Genomic DNA, 18,605 nt, shown 5'->3' with positions numbered 1-18,605 from the left:
CGAACTTAATTCGGGCGAAAGAGCTGCAAATCAAACACAATTAGTAAAATCAATCAAAAGTTTTGTAATTAATAGGCTCTAAGCATCTGCCAAACACCCGGTGCAAGTAAAATCACACATCGTTGGGCACAGGCCATCGATACAAAGGGTGCAGCATTGGCTGTTAGTTTGGATATAGCGAAGGATTTCGATCGTGTTTGGCACAAAAGCACTTCTTTCCAAGTTACCCTCCAAAGAGCATATAATCACTACGTTTTTTACCCTCCTATGGACTTCCCGGGAGATTATGTGTATGGGTCAGTAGCTTTCTAGCAGACAGAAGCATAAAGGTCGTAGTTGACGGTGAATATCACCCACGCTATTCCTTCTGCATATCAATGACATGCTGCAAATCCGCGGCATTCATTATTATGCTGACGATAGTACAAGTGATGCCCCTTCCACCGGCCGCGTACTTCGGATCGGCTTAGTCCCTTGGCGCTGCATTTTCTATCGCATCTGTATAACGGGGTGTGCTCTAAGCCTCTGAGGAATTGTTCGGAATAATCCCTGCCGCTTCTTTTCGCCATCGCCCTACGCGATAATATTTCCATCTTCATCACTTAGATGGTTGGCAGTCCTCAACTGTGTGGAATGCACTGTCGCCTACGGTATTTCCGGACTGATACGACCTTCAAGAAAAGAGCGTACTCCCATCTTAAAGGTCGGCAACGCACTTATAACACCTCTGGTGTTGCGGGTGTCCTTGGGCGGCAGTAATCGCTTACCATCAGGTGATCCGTCTGCTCGTTTGTCTCCTATAACATTTCATACTACTCTCCCAAGACTTCTAGCTCTTCATATTCCCAAGATGCGCTATGTGCAAAATTATTTCATTTTCGGCTGTATGATATTGCCTGTGCGCATAAAAGAAATATACAGTTTATGGAATTTGACGTTTTGCTGTCTCCATTGTCTATGATTTACATTTTATAACCTGTGGTTCACTAAATTTATCGTACATCGTGTAGATAATTATTGTGAAATTATTTATTTTTATCTTAAATCTTTATTTAATCCGTATAGAAACGTCTGTGATATTATTAATAAATAAGTTAAACAAAATGTCGAATCCCTGGAAAAAAGTTTCAGCGCCCGTTGCGGCAGAAAACTTATCGGACATAATGTCGGAACAATATGCGAAAGGACTGCAGGTCCAAGAAGAAATAAAGTTTGCGGAGCTGATATCTGATCAACAAGTATGTCCATCGTCCTCCGATGATATTCCTCCAGAGATCCTGCAGCAGTTACAGGATGCAAACTTGACAGAATACTGCGATTCAGATGCTATTATTGCAAAAGTGTTGCAATGTCAGTTCGACAAAGAATACGATGACGAAATCAAGAGAGTCGAGAAGAAGCGTAACGGAGATGCCAAAGTTTCCGTGTCATATGATAACTACCGCAATGTACCCGAAAATCTCGTGTATGACACAGATTCGGAAGATGAAGATGTAGAAGTCGCAGCCAAGAGAGATTGGGATCGGTTTGAAACGAACGAGAAAGAATACGCAAGTCTGCCGAAGCGGGGGTACATTATCAAGGATGGAGAGATGGTAACCAAGCACGACAGCATTATCAACGGCCGTCGGAACGCGTGCCGCATCATGGCGTTCCCGCCTGAGGTATGCACGGGCGACGGCGCTGGATTCGACATGAAACTGCCAAACTCTGTGTTCAACCATTTAAAGGAACAAACTAGGCACCATCAGTCGCGTAGACATAAGATGTTGGACCGAAAAGAAAGCCAAGCTACTGCAGAAATGGGTCTTGATGAAGCTACACGCCTGATTCTCTTTAAGCTCATCAACAATGGAATGTTGGAGGATATTAATGGTATAATCTCAACTGGGAAGGAATCGGTTGTACTTCATGCTAACAGTGACCCTTCATTCCCAGACATGATCCTGCCTAAAGAATGTGCCATCAAAGTGTTCAAAACTACTTTGAATGAGTTCAAAACTCGTGATAAATATATCAAAGCTGATTATCGCTTCAAAGACCGTTTTTCTAAGCAAAACCCAAGGAAAATTGTTCATATGTGGGCCGAGAAAGAGATGCATAATATGATGAGGATGCAAAAGATCGGACTGAACTGCCCTGACATGATTTGTCTGAAGAAACATATCCTAGTCATGTCCTTCATTGGCAGGGACAATAAGCCTGCACCGAAGCTGCGAGACGCAATCCTAAGCCCTGAGAAATGGGAGAGTGTGTATAAGGAGGTGGTGGATGGCGTTCACAAGCTTTACAAGGAGGGGCACATGATCCATGCGGACCTGTCTGAGTACAACATCCTGTGGTGGGAGAACAAGTGCTGGTTCATTGATGTGTCACAGTCGGTGCAGCCAGACCATCCCAATGGACTTGAGTTCCTGCTTAGGGATTGCCGTAACATTAACAATGTAAGAAAACATTTCAGATACTCATGATACTGGTTAAACAAGAGAAAAATTCCATAATCCTGACATCACTGAACCCAAAATATATTTTAGCTTATTACACAACATTTATAACCTTATCTACATTAAAAACAAATTGCTTATCTATTAAATGAAGATCTGACCCAATTTGTTCAAACTATCTCATTACATTTACAAATATTATTATGCAATACCGCTAAATATTGCAAATTAAATATACACAATGGATATAATTCTGTACAAATAATTCTTTGAACTATTTTTATTAAAATATTATAATGTTTTACATATTTACTATGTTTTATAAATGCTTGTTATATTTCAGTTCTTCGAGAAAAAGGGGGTGCCAGACGTAAAGACAGCTGAGGAACTCTTCAAGTCTGTCACAGGTTTTGAAGAAGTGGATGTCAACCTGCTGGAAGGAGTACACACCACCTATAACTCACTCTCCTCCCGCTTCGAAATAGCTCCGGACGACAACAGGAATATCAGCTATCCATTTGAGTACTGCTGGAATAAGAGCAGCGAATCAAAGCAAAAGAGTGACTCTGACATTGATTCAGATGATGATGAGTTTGAAGAAATGTGGATGCAGTCCCAGAAGGCGAAGGGTGTTGATAGCGCTTCCAACTTTGGTAATGAAGTTAATCTCTCTGAACCAACTACATCTATAGTTGATAAAGAAACCAACTTTGGCAATGTCATTGATGTATCATCGGTTGGGGATATAGGTAGTACTGAGAAGGAGAAAAAGTCTTAAAGAATTGTGTAGTGTCCATGGTATACTCAATTTATAGGGTTAGGTGCAGTTGCTTATTGAAGGCATAGCTACCTGTGGGTTAAGTAGGTGTTTGTATGAAATCTTTGTGTATGAAATACTTTGTATGTTACACAATAAAACTGCCACCTTGTATTACTGCCTTTGACTGCTCTTTAATTTTCGATACCTAATATCCTCATAGACCGCGGGCCAGGAGCATATACCGTCAGTCATCGCCTCCCGTCTGATACTTTGTCAGACGATAGTTTAGTAAATAAAAAAAACGTCCGCCGGTTCTATTGCGGTGGAAAGACTAGAGCTATTCACATGATCATGTAAAAAATACGCGCCTTACCACTTTACGTCCGCAAAGTATGCGTAAGGTGTAAATTGCGTGATCCGTTTGCTTGAAACGCCTGATTTACTATCGCAAAAAGGTAAAGCACTTGTTTTTTACATGTTCATGCGACCAGCTTACGTTCTTACCACCGCGATACAACTAGCTGATGATTTTTTTAATTAACAATAACATCTGACAAAGTATCAAACGGAAGGCGAAGACAATTTTTTTTTACGTATTTCGGTGGCTACCATTCCTCCACCCACCAACGGAGCGGCAGCTGACGTAGGTACCTACACGAGGGTTCATCATATACATAGCCATTAACCACTATTACGAGTTTTCTCCCGGGATGCGATTGGTCATGGAAATCTGTTCCTGGCTCGCGGTCTATCAGTTTTAAAAACTTCCAAGAAGGGTACCTGAGCTGGGATGTAAAATAATAAGTCATAATATATTTATTTCTTTATTTTTAATCTCACCTTGACAATGTCAATCCTTTACGTGTCCTTGGCGTGAGTTTTCCCACCTCGAATCCTACCAGTCCTTCGGGCAGCAATGAGGCCAACCTTGCGACCAGCCGATGCTCCTCTCTTCACAGTCGAAGCCTTGCCAATATGCTGATGATTCCCACCACCACGGGGATGCTCCACAGAGTTCATGGCAACACCGCGGACGCGCGGCCAGCGGTTACGCTTCACTTTATATTTGTTATACGCCCGACCAGCTTTGACTAAAGGCTTATCAACGCGCCCACCACCAGCAACGATTCCAACCATTCCTCTGTTGCTAGACGGCAAAACTTTTCTAGCACCGGATGGCAACGTTATCCTGGTTGTCTTTGTATCAGAATTATGAGCAACAACTGTAGCAAAATTGCCAGAACCACGAACAAGTCTACCTCTGTCACCGAACTTCTCTTCCAAGTTCTCAAGTTCCAAGTCTTCAGGCATGGCTCCGATCGGCATCACATTCCCAACTTGAAGCGTTGCTTTTTTCCCGCAGAAAACAAACTGTCCAGTATACAACCCCTCTGGCGCTATTAGCAATTCCTTACGGGTCTTCAACTTATAAGGATCTCGGAAGTGTACCACCGCTAGCGGTGCCCCACGGCCAGGATCATGAATAATAGCCTTTACGACTCCCTTGATGTATCGGTGATGTTCCGCGAAGTCCAGGGAACGGAGTTTAGGAGCTCCTTTCCTCTTGTTGGTGTGAGAAACGAAGACGGAACCAGCACCTTTGCGCTGAGCGCGAATCATACGACCCATGATTTTAGAGGCCCAGTTTTCAATAGATAAAGTAAGATCCATATGCCTTTTGGTTACCCTGTATTGCACAACAGTATGAAAGTTTGTAATACTTTAGGCGGCGCGGGGATAAGAAGGGGCTTAGGGCGGAGTTGGCAAGAACTTGAGAACGGTCATACATAACTATGCAACATACGCTCTTGTGCCCTTGGCAAAGAGTACATTATTGCTTGAATTAGTATAAAGCTATTGTGTTATGTTGGCGAAGCTTTACTTCTGTCAACTGTTAGCGATGGCAATGCTTATGAATCTTATGATGATAGTGTTGTAAACCTGCACATCTGTCAAACCGTTTAAAGGGAAGAATAGCTTTACAATCCTAACAAAATAACGGTACTTTTTCTATGAAATTCCTTTTCGGGAGAAAACGTTTTCCACTAAGTAAATCAAAGGTTGTCTGGAAGAGATCGCTTCTTAGCGATAAGACCGCCTGTTGTTACCTAACTTTTACGTGTTTTTTCATTTCCTGTCTATTTTTAAAATGTATGGTGCACAATAAAGAATATTTACTTACTTACTTTACTTAAATCTTTACAAATCACTTTGATTTTGATGTCGATCGCTTCAGCATAATATATTCTAGGTTTCGCTGTTTGAAAATGAAAAAAAAAAAATCTTTTGCTTATTTTGAATAAGGAAAACATACCTTTTTTTCATTGTGCCAATAACATACTAAAAAATCATGGAGAATGGAAAATATTTAGAAGTGAAAAACATTTTCTCTTTTTGTTTGGACTAGTGCATGCTATACTGCCCTCTTAAATAAATACTGAATAGGACAGGTAATGTGCTTGCACACAGAGTATATAGCATGTATGCTCTTTTACGTCTTTGGGCTAGTTGTAATTTATCTTACTTATAAGTTTTTGGCAAAAATGTCATTTTGGTACAAGCTTTTATCGCTGACTGTACTTTTTCTTCCACAGGCAACTAATACTCATCGAGACAATTCTAAAAACCCCAAACACAATTAGGTTGCGTTGTTTTATCACAGAGTTCCTATGGCTACCTCCTGTCTCCATCATCAGATCAGCTTGATGGTACCAAAATATTGCATTGTCACCTGACTTATATATGCAAATTTTCAGCTTCATCGGACACCGGGAAGTGGGTCCAATTTAACTTGCAAGATTTGTCCCATACATACTAACAGAGCAAGTTAAATAAAAGCTTGTAAAAAGTAGTAAGTAAGTAAATATTCTTTATTGCACCAACAATTATACATTTAAGTAGAATACATATTACAAAAAAAACAGGACTTAAATGAGTAGGTAACAACAAGCGGACTTATCGCTAAAAACCGATCTCTCCCACACAACCTTCAGATAGTGAAACAGTGGCTAGAAATAAGTTATTGGGCAGTGCCAAACAACAAAAATATTAACTACAAACAATGAAAAATAAACTTATACGTACATAATTCTTTTTAAGTTTGTTATTTCAATACTTACTTCATTATGTAACTTAGCTCAATAATTTTAACTGTTAACTGGTCCTCTGCGATACAGGCGTAGCGTATGTTAGTGATAATAAAATTTTGAAATGTACTAAAACATAGTGATCAAATCTGAACACGGTGGGAAGAAATTTAAATTTAAAATAATTCTATTTTAAGTTAAAATTTCTTCAATTTACCCTCCTGTACCGATTTTCACTATTTTTTATTTAGTACCTACATTTCAAATAAATTTTCTCTTTCAAACGTACTACGGTCGTAAATGATTTTAATGGCATTTCAAACTATTTAGGAAGTTGGTTTATTTCTGCGCGAAAGGCTCGAAACCCATAAGACCCGAGTGTTTTAGTTTAGCTAAAAATGGTTTGTATGGTCACCGGCGTATTGAGTACGCTCGGCGGTTCGTGCCTACGTGGCCATGAATGGGTTACAGAAACGAAAAGGAATGCAATATAAAGTTTGTTTTCAATATAAATATATATATATATTTTATATTTTCATTCATCACTTAAATCTCTTATTTGTAATAGGCTTAGCCAGACTTTTACTTCTTCTATTAGGATTTGTATTATACTTCTCAAATAAATCTTTGCTTTGAATAATTTCTAACAGTTTTGCATTTACTGTATCTTGCCTTGTTATCTGCTTGTAAAGATCTAAGGTTGATTGCACTGCAACATCTCTTCTTTTGAAAAACTGAAACAAAAAATCTGATTTAAAATGGAGCACTAAAAATGTCAATAAGCATAAATTCAGTAAAGCGTCACTTAAGGGACCAGTCGTTTTTTGATGCTATAGAGTTTTCGTTATCTCTTCTTCTTCCTTGCATTGTCCCAGCATTCTGCCCCGGCTTATGGAAGTAGGCTTGAGTCGGTCAGGACCGAAGAACTAAAAGGAATGAAATCCCACCACAGACCGAAAGGAACTAGTTCATCTTAAGCGCTCTTAATCAGTCTCGGTCCTTTAGTTCAGTAGTCGGTATGTCAGCGGGCCTACCGCAAACCACGTTGGACGGGTTGCCTCCCTGTCACACTTACGTACGAATTTACAAGTGCGACAGAGAGGCAACACGTCGCACGTGGTTCGCCCTCAGTACCAAGTAACAAATCGGTCGGGAGCAAATGATCAGAATGAGTCAAGGTCAAGAAATTCGCTCTTTCACGCTCTCGCTCTGTTTATTTGCGAGCGAGAGCAAGATATAACCTAGTCATACTCATTCAGATCTCGAGATTTGCTCCTGATGAACTAAAGGAACTAAAGGACCTAAAAGAGCGAACTAGTTCGTTTGACCAATTGACCGAGATCGGAGCGCTCTTTTTAAAGACCGAGCGGGCACAACTCTATATGGAAGCCTGGGTTCCGCTGACAACTAATCGACTAGTCGACTGCCATCTGACCTTCCAACCCAGAGGGTAAAACTAGGCCTTGTTAGGATTAGTCCGGTTTCCTCACAATGTTTTCCTTTAGTTATATAGAGAGAAATTAATACTTAAGTAAAGAAACTATAGCCAATGAATGTTGATGTTAATAGGGAGTGAATCATTATATTAAGTGAAGTTATATGGACTTTACATTGTATTACTAAAACACTAACATAAAAAGAAAAAATCTTTTTTTAGTTAACATACCTCAGTCACAAAATAGCAATCTTTCATCAATTTAGGTAATGCCATTGGGTGATTTCTTTTGACGGAGTGTGACCAGCCAATGAACCAAATGAGTGGTGCACTGTTAGAAGAATTACGGCATAATATCTTCTTAGCAGATAGGTTCCCATGTATCAAATTACCTATATTGTAACACCGGTCCATATAGTCAATGATGTCATTGTACATAGCTTGATTGTGTTGACTTGAACAATTATCTATGGTTACAGCAGGCCAGTTGTCAGATCCAACAAATCCCATTAGAATAACATTCTTTCTGGCTCTCACAGCAAAAATACTTTGATCTCTCAGTCCCTTTGTATCATGTAGAATTTTTAAATGTTCAAATTCTCTCTGAACTTGTTTATAAATTATGTTATTCTGCTCCTCATCTTTTTTTAGTTTGTATATCTTAACAGCAATATCAAATGGTGTTGTAATACAGTTGTGTCTACTGCAAAATGCACTGAAAACCATCGTTTTCTTTCCATTATAAACTAATTCATTACATTGTCCAAGATATCCATGGTTCATTAACATTTCCAGAACTTGAGTTGTTGAGGCATCTAGCTTTATTTTAGGAAGGAGACTATTTTTGTGCCGACTACTACATTTATTTTCATTCTCTCTTTTTTCATTTACTCTCTTTTCTATATTGTAAATACCACGTTCATATATTTTCATCCAATAAGGTTTAGGATATTTCAGTTTAGGTTGCAATGGTTTATTTTTGTGTTCTGCACAGTGGTCAATATAATAAGCTTCTAATTTTTCCTCATCATCTGGCAATAAGTCACTATCATAATCACTTTGGTCAGGTGATTCCTCTTTGGAACTGAGACACTTCACCCTAGATTGCACAATATTTGTTGAAGTCCCATCTAGTGGTGATTGGACTACTGTGTTAACTTCAAATAAACTCTCGCATATCGCACTACCTCGTTCTACTTCGGACATATTTACCCAGACAAAATCTTCTTCCGTTCGATTGTTACGGTCTTCACGCATTTCGGCATTTCTTGCAAAGACGAAGATGCTAGGTTACACTGTGTAGACATTATTGAATATAAATTAAATAGTAATAACACAGAGTAAAGACTTTGTCAATTATTATTATAGTACTGAGAAATTGCACTGTTAACTTGTGTAGATAGCAAATGACACGCAACTGAAATTAATGTCGTTATTGTTACACTAACTTGAAAAGTATTTCACAATAAATTCTAATGTTATGTTATGACAGTGATGGGTTGTTTACGTCAATATGACGTTGACGGTAATTATCGTCATGTTGCCAACAATGACATCAGTTGTGAGGAAGGGCTCTACAGTCGTACAGACGGTTGCTATTTATCAACACAGTATAGGACACCCGGACCCGGGTACGTCCTTAAACTACGTCCACAAGAGAGGTATGGGCATTGTGAATGTCATCTCGCTTTGTGTGGTAGGGCACGGCCAGTGGATGTCATTCCAGATCTAGAGCAGAGCCCAACTGGGAAGGTACCTCCACCTTACAAAAAACAGCAGCCAAATAACACTAGCTAGACCCTACTCGTAGTCTTGTGTTCCTGCCGGTGAGTAAGGTTGCCAGAGCTCAACGAGGGGGGGCGGGCCGGATTTAGGGTCGGCAACGCGCATGTAACTCCTCTGGAGTTGCCGGCGTACATAGGCTACGAAGACTGCTTACCATCAGGCGGGCCGTATGCTTGTTTGCCACCGACGTAGTATAAAAAAAAAAAAACAAACGACAAAAACCTTGCAACAAATGGAATGCAATTATTGATACATTGCCTACTAAGAAGGTGCAACGAATTCAATCAATCGAACAAAATTAAATGTCACAGTGGGGGTTCTTTGGAGCTAGCTTAAAAACAAATTACAGTATCTGCGCTGGAGCCTTTTTTTAGTGAGAAAACACTTGTGCTAAGAGAGTACCGCTCTTCCACGTGGTTAGTTTACAGTATCCGAGGAATATAAAGTATTATACAGTGTGTCCCTTGCCATTGGACAAAGCCGAAATGTACATATGCATTATAAAATAAATTATACAGAGTCCATCTAAGCTAACTTTGCAGTCTTAATTTGCACCAACTTGAATAGAACAAAGTGAGAGGTCATTACTCGGACTGCCCGGAACTGGTAGAGGGGCTAGTGAGGTTCTTTGTTCCTGATTTTAAAAAGATAACCCTCGGACCCCAAGTGCGGCCTCTGTTAGCAGTGCCAACGATACGCACGGTGGCGCATAGAAACTCGTCCATCCCTCGTGCCCTGATCCTGTTGAATGCGCTCCTAGTTTCAGCACCCGAATGTGACCTGCTTGCGGGGCGATGGGCGGATGTGTGTAAGGAATGCTTGAGATTTTGTGAGATGATGGATAAAAGGGAATCTAGTGTTTTAATTCAATCATAGTTGTACATACTTATAATATAGAATTGTCATTTCACAGTGTATTAGTTTTAAACTGTAATTCTGTGTAAATATTAAATAAATTATAAACGTCATTTCGAAATTTTACATTAATGATGATATTGCCACACTTAGTCATTACGAATATCATGCAGAGTTAGCTTGATCGGACTCTATGGTTTGTTTTTCATAGGTATTGTAGCTTGTAGCAAGCAAACAAATAATTTATCATTAAGTACAAATAAGCTATAATGGCGCCATCTGTGCAAACCTTTGACAGGTGCGAACCCTATATACGAAGAGTAACGTAAGTATGCCTATATTTTATACTACTCTATGTGCCAACCCCATTCAAAGAAAAAAGTTTTAAGTCTGTAGATGTAGAGCCCATAATAGTATTTCTAAACGGCCGCAACGGATCACGACCTTGCTGCGGTCCGGCGCACGTTAGATCACCTAGTTCATGTGCAATGTAGTCTGCCGTCCGTCCGTTAAGGACGCAGTTATAAGTTAGAGCGAAAAAGAGATATTTTGACCGCACCCAGGTCGCGGTCCGTTAAGCCCATCTATAACGGCTTTAAACGAGTAATGACAGATATGCAGGTTTGCCAAATTCGTAAAAATTAAAAGGAAAATGAATATTTTAATTTGTTGTAAATCATTGCGAAACCACTATAAGTACCATAACATCAAAGCAAGCCACAATCACTCGCAAAAGTGTAGTGCAACGTGAAGTAACTTTGTTTAATTTTAATAAGTTTATTTAATTAATACTGTGTGTGTTGTGTGAGTGTTAGGACTGTTAGGTATATTATTAGGTCGACAAAGTTTTTCATTAATTCGATATTCGTGTGAAGAAGTACCCGCGTTGGAGTAATTGTAAAACTAAAAAATATATTACTCATCTCACAGTGTCCAGGGAACTTAACAGACAGCTGCACCAGCACCCAACTTGGTATAAAAAAAAAATATGCAAAATACTTCAAACAAAGCATACTTGGCAGAACAGAAGTACTTATATGAATTTGAACTGGTTTCTTACCTAAATAATTCCAAACAAAAACAATTCACTCAAAGAATGAAGCTAAAAGAGTATAAAATTATTGAGAAGGAAAAAGCTGTTGCTAGACCACCTTCACAGTATAAATTTGGTAGATCAACAACACAAATTTTAGAAATGCTTATTACCCAACAGCTTTCAGGGGGATTTCATAATATTGTTGGTAAAGGAATAAACTCTGTAGTGATACATGCACATTGTCATGGTAATTATCACACATACTTTCCAGACGGAAATGCTGTTAAAGTATACAGATTGAGTAATTGTGTAGAAAAAAACAATGCTATATATAAGCGTGTGCAAAGAGAAAATGAACATTTGGAGATTTTACGGAGTCAGTATTTTTCTAACAACACTCCACATCCAGTGTATAGAAATAATAATGTTATTATTATAAGTTTCATTGGATCAAATCAGGAGACTGCACCATCTATATCAACACTCCCATCTGAGAAGTTTAATGATACTTACAATGAAATTGTGAACGAGATAGACACCTGGTATAATAAATTGGGTTTAGTACATGGGAGTCTCTCTGCAAGTAAAATTATTTGGGTGAATAAATTATATTTCATAGGATGGACACATTCTGTGAGGAAGGATCATCCGATGGCCTTAAGAAAGCTAATGAAAGACTGCCAATTTGTTTCAATGGTAAGTTACAATTATACAGTTTACACCTTGTTATGATACGACCTTGAAGATCGCTCATGCTGATTGGTAATATAGGTATCCATGGCGTGATCGGCAACGGCGACCCCAGCTAATTACGTGGACTTTCTTTTAAAACTCTATCGCAGGTGGGGCAGTCAAGTTGGCCAAACATATTATAGGTAGTTATACCTATAATTATTTGTATGTCTTTCCCATCACGGAACAATGGTGTTCCGGACCTTTGGGAGGCGTGCGCGGAGCCGAAGCCATCACGTAGAGTCCCTTTTGACACTTACACGGTACACCGAGCGGGTGCTGCTCTTGCCCTACCTATAATTATTATTATTATACCTAGCCTTTATTGCTGGAAACTAAACTGCACATCATTGTTTATCAGTTCTTCTTGATTTAGTGTCCAGCATGTCTTGTGACACACAGGGCTCTTCCAGGTTCTTCCATTTCTCCCTGTCATTTGCTATTTTGGGCCATTCTTTTCCTCCAATTTTATTGATGTCGTCTCTCCATCCAAATTGGCCACCTTACTTCCTTTTTCCATGTGGAGACCAATCTAGTTTTTGTTCATTTTGTTCTGCTATCCCTTGTCATATGTCCTGTCCATCGCCATTTTAGCTGCCTTACTTTCTTAAGTAGGTATGTACTAATAATAATAATAATAATAAAGACGTTTATTCAAAAAGTTTAAACATAGGTACATAATAAAAGTACACAATAATGCTTAGAAACTAATGTCTTCTACCTTTGTGTCAGATCTTATGTCCTGTGCTCGTTTACGGTCTACTAGCCTGATTCCTAGCATACTTCGTTCAATTCCTCTCTGGCAATTTCTAAGTTTTAGGAGATACCTATAATAATATAGGATGAAGTGAACGTGCGTGAGGCGCGCGCCAATAACCAAGACGATCATCGTGGTCATATCAAAACCATAACAATTTGCTAAATTACAATAGACCTGCAGTTTTGTATTAGGAGGGAAGAATAGCTTTGCGATCCTAACAAAATTCCATTTTGGGAGAAAACGGTTTCCACTAGTTAGTGAAATCTTAACAAATCACTTTGATTTTGATGTTGATCGCTTCAGCATAATATATTCTAGGTTTATAGGATTCGCTTGGAAAAAATTAAATATTTTTTTTTATACTTACCTAGTTTTTCATTGTGCCAAAATATCATAAAAAATCATGAGGAATGGAAAATATTTAGAAGTGGGAAAACGTTTTCAATTTTTGTATGGACGAGCACAAGATTGAGTTGTTATTATATTTATATACCTATTTATTTCCGATACGTTGTTCAATTTTTTTTTTACAAGGATCAGGATCGAAGTCAAAAGTTTCTAAAAGTTTTAATCATGTGTCGAAAGATGGTAGTAAGTTCTTTGACAATCCACCTCTATTTCAAATTCTCTTTGCTATAGCTTTCACAAATTCTTTTATTAATTTTTTTAACTTTTCACAGTTTTTCAAAAGCAGAGGAGTCTCAGTGAAAAGTGCTGAAGAATTGTTCAAGTCAGTCACAGGGCTCGAGAAGATTAGCAGCAAAATTCTAGAAGTAGTACAGAAAGATTTATGGAAGGATCCGCAGACGTCCAACCCGAACAGAAGAAGTACTCGGGATTTTAAAACCACTCAGAATCGTTTTAAATGTTAACAGAATAAAACTAATTGATCATTTAACGTAATATACATATTATATTTAATATATTGATTTGTTATGTTTCTACAGTTGAATTGACTTAATACATTAGGATTTATTACATACGACTAGACGGGGCGACCGGCGGCATGACTAGCGAAGCAGCGGTCGTCAAATTAGATTAATTCAAGTCTATAGGTACATTTTGAACTCGATGACTCGATCAAAACGTATACTTAGAATTTAACGAATCTGTTCTGGTCGACGGCGGCGGCGATTGCCGCCCGCTGTGCGCTTGCCGCGCCGCACGACGCCGATCGCGTGCGTCCAGTCTGCAGCCTTAGTAGGTAGGTAGTTGCCTCTGTTAAAATATTTAATACAAACACAGGGTTCGTATACTATATCTGCAGACGGCCATTCGGAAGGTGGCAACCATCAAGAGTAGTCGATATTTATAATCTAGCTGTTTGAAGAAAAAATATATAATATCAGAAATCTACGTCTGCGTTTATATTCTCCACCACAGTTAGACCGCATTCTTTTTTACAGTACCCATACTAAATTATTCGCGTGTTCTTCATATATTAACTCGTGTTATTGAAGCGATTATTGCAAAAAAGCTTTATACTATAAGACACTGAGTTTATTTTGGATCACGCGCCATGTGTAGTATACGACAAGGGGGACCAACTCGGAGGCGAATGTTTAAGTAAATAACAAAACAACCAATGTGTGCCATAAACGCAATGACAGAGCTTAACCAAAAACAGCCTTACACCTTAAGACACAATTTATTAGTAGTTCCCGTTCCTGGTGGCAGCGTGGTGGAGCATGGCGAGCAGGTCCTGCTGCGCGGGGGCGAGCGCGGGCCGCAGCGCGCACGCGGCGCGCGCCAGCGCCTGCGCGTCGCGCGACACGTGGGACAAGATGGCCGACTGGAGTTTCAGCCGAAGGTCCACGTTGAATGGTATTGCTGCGGAAAATAACGAAATAATCTTTATACCTTTAAACAAGCAATTCTTGTATATATATAATATATTTATATATTTCGGGGATCTCGGAAACGGCTCTAACGATTTCGATGAAATTTGTTAAATGGGACAAATCAGGTCTTATTTCTGGGAAAACGCGCATTTTTGAGTTTTCCGAGCAAAGCTCGGTCACTAGATATTTCTTTATTATGCACTAAAGTTGAAAAAAGCGGACAGGTGCGAGTCGGACTCACCCACCGAGAGTTCCGTACTTTTTAGTATTAGTTGTTATAGCGGCAACAGAAATAAATCATCAGCTATCACGGTTCATGAGATACAGCCTGGTGAAAGACGGACAGACGGACAGCGGAGTCTTAGTAATAGGGTCCCGTTTTACCCTTTGGATACGGAACCCTAAAAACCAGAAAATGAAATACAAGTTTATAATTCGGTAATAGACATGTGTCGTTCACGAGTGAGTGATTTAAATGAACTATTATTTTGCTTGAACTCACTCATAATCTCACTTGTGATTTAACTAGCTCATCTATGTGTTACTTGCTCGCTCTTTCCCACTCATGATTCGAATGTGCCGGCCGAGCCAAACGAGTGAGACGATGCGAATATGCGAATTGACCGTTTCAGAGCGTTTCGGAGGGTGTCGCGTGAATCGCCATCTTGGTCGCACTTATAGCTGTGTGTATTATAACCATCTCTTTTACGCACTACAAATCCACTGAGCGGAAACCGTGATATAGGTATTAGGTATGTAGGTATACGTGCGCAAGATATCATTAAATCTATTCAACTCAGTGAAGCATTTTGCCGTTGCGGATCTCCAACAGGTCTTATAGCTAATTAGCGATCTCTTTCAGACAACCTTTAGGTAGCAAAACTAACAATTTTTAGTAAAGTAAAATAAACAGTAATCTTTAATCACATAGTACGATACGATCTACTATTTAAACATCTATAAAACAAAGACCCTCGCCGCGTCTGTAGGTTCGTGATAAACTCAAAAACTACTGAACGAATGTTCATGCGTTTTTCATCTTTCAATAGATCGATTCTTGAGGAAACTTTAGGTATGATTTGTTAAGTTTGTTCAGTTTCGGGCTGAGTGAACGCAACGAGCGATCGACAGCCCGCCTGCTCCCGGCCGGGCGTCCCTGCACTACATCTACGTCATTTGTTAAGGGTTTGTGTAACCCGTGTGAATGAAATTTTATATAATAATAAAAAAAAAAAACAAATTCTAAATCAAAAAACCTGCAGAAGCTTGGTGGTGGTGGTCTTGACGCGTGCCTTGACTCGTATTCAAATCTGCGCGTCATCGTGGATGACACGACCTATACACCGTGTTTTTATTTCGTTAATTTCAAGGATGCATTCCTGAGCTTAAATTAAGTAACTTTCTCAAAGACATCGGTATTCTAATTAACTCCATTTTGGAGATAATCAATGATTCATGTTTATCTTATAAGGCTCTTACGAGCGTATAAACTTGCCTTAGGACATGTTTACATATTGATTAGTATTTAGTACGAGTGGATACATTTGTTATTAAACGTAAGTACTATATCGGACGATTGATGTTCGAAATGTCACAGTTTTCAATTGTTTGCTTGAATTAAATGAAATGCCCGTGTTACAACAACGCTATATGCAACATTTAATTACTTTTTATTTGAAAATTAACTATGCCATTTAGTTTCCTTAAACATACTTACCCATACCCCGGAGTTAACGGAATTCAATAAAAACACGATGTAGAACTTTTCAAATAAAGTGTAGCATAGTAGAAAAGATATAAATAGGTAATAATAATTTATTCTTACCATCACTGTCATCATCATTCAGTATATCAGTGAAAAGTTGTTTCAGGGATTCTACCTTTGCATCACTTTTAGGGTCCATGTAAAGGGAAAGGAGTATTCGACTTAGCTGGATTCTGAAAAATAAAAATATAAACATGATTCCTGATGTACCAACATCATTTATTGTAATTTTTAAACACTACAATTTTTTTCTAGTTATTATCATTAAAAAATGGTGTAATGCTTGGGAATTATTTTTCGTGTCATTTATTTGTTAACCTATTGTGTCCCACTACTACTGGGTGAAGGCTTCCCTCTCTTTGATCCACACATCGCAGCATATGGCAATATTAGGCAAATCTTACCGAAAGACGTCAAGGTTGTTCTGCCATCTGTCTTCTACCATTCAGTAAAAAAATATAGCAATAGTTACCACCAGTTCACTTTGGTAGTAATAGCAGGGAATTGTAATTGGTGGTAAAAATTGGGAATAGCACCATAATTTAAATAAAAATAAAGAATTTTTCAGGTAAACTATAAGTTTTAACACTTATATCTGTGTTTGACAACAAATAAACACTCTTCTGGGATTCGAACCCGGGATCATCAGCTTCATAGGCAGGGTCACTACCCAATCAGCTAGACCGGTCACTTGAAAAAAAAAATTCAAAATAATTACTTACTCTGCTAGAACATCTTCTGGTAGGTCCACATTGGAATCTATCAGTTCATTTGCTTTTTCTAGGGCTATATCATATTTTCCTGAAAATTAAAAAAAAAAAAATATTATCATAATTTGCAAGGCTATTTTATGATATTTAAATACTACTAATTTAATCCATGTTAAATAATTTACCACAGTCTATAAGCAGGTTAATATAATTCTTCACAAATATGATCCTCATGGTTGGGTCCTGTACTAAAGCAAGTGCTTGTTCATAGTAGGATATAGCTTCACACTTTAGGTTCAATGTTACGAGGTCAGCTGCCAGCTCGCTCAGTAGAGACAAGCGGATGGAGGACCTTTCTGGATACTTGGTCAGGGCTTGGGTGAAGCATCCAATGGCTGCCTGGAATAAAATAGGGGATATCAACAATTATCTTTTAATATTGTTGCACTGTTGGCAGTGGACAAGGAATTGATTTGGACATTTAGAAATCAACTTTCAACAGTGTGACATTGTAAAAACTGTACATTTTGATATAAGAAAGAAAGTACTAACAGTTTTCTTTAACTAATCCCCGGGGTAGGCATTTAATTGAAAGAATAATTATAAGTATCGCTATAACATGAAATTCTCTTCGGAATTGAATCTTTCCTACATCAAATTACTCTGGTTGACTCAATAGCTGACTGAAAAAGAATACCTTTTGGGGCATTTGGCTATAAGTGCACCATTTGAACAATTTTCTCTGTTTGTGTAATAAAGTTTAAATAAATACAAATATATTGTTTGTCTCACCTCTAGATTTTCTCTATCAGGACTACAAAACTTTAACGAACGTAATTTTTTCTCTGCCTTCATGAACTGCCTTGCAGCAGTCACTAGATACTCCGCTTCGCCCAAAAAGTTGCCAACAGATGCTTCGCACTTGGCTGCACCAATATAGCAATGACCAGCAAATGTAGGTTGCTCGGAATACTCGCACTGGATAGCAAGCGCTATGAACTCGTTGGTAGCTTCAGAAATATTCGGCTTCCTTAAGAAACGTCTGTAAAAACCCTTTATATTAGCACAACTTTAATGAGTTTAATACAGTACGTACTCGGCTCGGTGCTACGCTACTTACTTTTTCAATTTAGTGTTTATGTTCATGAACTGCTCATTGAAGCTAGCATTTAAATCAGTAGACATTATGGATATAATTAACAAAGCAGTTTTATCAGAAACGGGCAAATTTTCACTAAATACCGATATTAATTACGAATCAAAACATAACTTTAGCTGGCAGAACAATTTGACAACTTTGATTTAATAAATTGACGTTCCATTTATTATTTAATGCCCATGAACGCATCCATAACTGCGTTTTGTAAGTGCAATACATTGGTCCGTTCATGGGAAA

The 18,605-nt window shown here is 38.6% G+C and overlaps 5 protein-coding genes across 6 annotated transcripts in view; 2 read left to right on the top strand and 3 right to left on the bottom strand.

Moving 5' to 3' along the window:
• Nucleotides 1-18,605, bottom strand: part of LOC133526400 (stress-activated protein kinase JNK) — a 483,516-nt gene that overhangs the window by 346,297 nt on the left and 118,614 nt on the right. The window lies entirely within an intron of this gene.
• LOC133526387 (serine/threonine-protein kinase RIO3-like) lies at nucleotides 921-3,375 on the top strand. Its single transcript, XM_061862998.1, has 2 exons — nucleotides 921-2,444; nucleotides 2,788-3,375. Exons 1-2 carry the CDS (start codon nucleotides 1,104-1,106, stop codon nucleotides 3,220-3,222), a joined length of 1,776 nt encoding a protein of 591 aa, XP_061718982.1. The 5' UTR covers nucleotides 921-1,103; the 3' UTR covers nucleotides 3,223-3,375.
• Nucleotides 3,891-10,428, bottom strand: LOC133526399 (large ribosomal subunit protein uL2-like). 2 transcript variants are annotated; one of them, XM_061863015.1, is made up of 2 exons: nucleotides 7,957-10,428; nucleotides 3,891-7,024 (listed from the first exon to the last, which is right to left on the bottom strand). In XM_061863015.1, the coding sequence occupies exon 2, from the start codon at nucleotides 4,873-4,875 to the stop codon at nucleotides 4,063-4,065; it is 813 nt and encodes a 270-aa protein (XP_061718999.1). In that variant the 5' UTR covers nucleotides 4,876-7,024; nucleotides 7,957-10,428; the 3' UTR covers nucleotides 3,891-4,062. The 2 variants fall into 2 exon arrangements, with proteins under 2 accessions (XP_061718999.1, XP_061718998.1); XM_061863014.1 differs by having other exon boundaries at nucleotides 6,057-7,024.
• LOC133526408 (serine/threonine-protein kinase rio1-like) lies at nucleotides 11,070-13,791 on the top strand. The gene is made up of 2 exons (XM_061863035.1): nucleotides 11,070-12,097; nucleotides 13,574-13,791. Exons 1-2 carry the CDS (start codon nucleotides 11,354-11,356, stop codon nucleotides 13,763-13,765), a joined length of 936 nt encoding a protein of 311 aa, XP_061719019.1. The 5' UTR covers nucleotides 11,070-11,353; the 3' UTR covers nucleotides 13,766-13,791.
• LOC133526411 (uncharacterized) lies at nucleotides 13,784-18,576 on the bottom strand. The gene is made up of 6 exons (XM_061863039.1): nucleotides 18,330-18,576; nucleotides 18,002-18,251; nucleotides 17,395-17,608; nucleotides 17,222-17,300; nucleotides 16,560-16,672; nucleotides 13,784-14,723 (listed from the first exon to the last, which is right to left on the bottom strand). Exons 1-6 carry the CDS (start codon nucleotides 18,392-18,394, stop codon nucleotides 14,545-14,547), a joined length of 900 nt encoding a protein of 299 aa, XP_061719023.1. The 5' UTR covers nucleotides 18,395-18,576; the 3' UTR covers nucleotides 13,784-14,544.

Source organism: Cydia pomonella, chromosome 16 (assembly GCF_033807575.1).
Source record: "Cydia pomonella isolate Wapato2018A chromosome 16, ilCydPomo1, whole genome shotgun sequence".
Taxonomy (NCBI): domain Eukaryota; kingdom Metazoa; phylum Arthropoda; class Insecta; order Lepidoptera; family Tortricidae; genus Cydia; species Cydia pomonella.
The sequence above is the reverse complement of the archived record's forward strand: the minus strand, read 5'-3'. Positions and strand labels throughout refer to the sequence as shown.

Bases quoted from the DNA above. Each gene is read 5' to 3' on its own strand.
- LOC133526387 (XM_061862998.1), top strand. From the start codon at position 1,104: ATGTCGAATCCCTGGAAAAAAGTTTCAGCGCCCGTTGCGGCAGAAAAC. The intron at 2,445-2,787 runs GTAAGAAAACAT...GTTATATTTCAG, and splicing joins ATTGCCGTAACATTAACAAT to TTCTTCGAGAAAAAGGGGGT.
- LOC133526399 (XM_061863014.1), bottom strand. From the start codon at position 8,982: ATGCGTGAAGACCGTAACAATCGAACGGAAGAAGATTTTGTCTGGGTA. The intron at 7,025-7,956 runs GTATGTTAACTA...TTTTTGTTTCAG, and splicing joins ATTGCTATTTTGTGACTGAG to TTTTTCAAAAGAAGAGATGT.
- LOC133526408 (XM_061863035.1), top strand. From the start codon at position 11,354: ATGCAAAATACTTCAAACAAAGCATACTTGGCAGAACAGAAGTACTTA. The intron at 12,098-13,573 runs GTAAGTTACAAT...AACTTTTCACAG, and splicing joins ACTGCCAATTTGTTTCAATG to TTTTTCAAAAGCAGAGGAGT.
- LOC133526411 (XM_061863039.1), bottom strand. From the start codon at position 18,394: ATGTCTACTGATTTAAATGCTAGCTTCAATGAGCAGTTCATGAACATA. The intron at 17,301-17,394 runs GTAAATTATTTA...TTTAATTTTCAG, and splicing joins TAACCTGCTTATAGACTGTG to GAAAATATGATATAGCCCTA. The intron at 16,673-17,221 runs GTAAGTAATTAT...TTTATTTTTCAG, and splicing joins CCAGAAGATGTTCTAGCAGA to AATCCAGCTAAGTCGAATAC.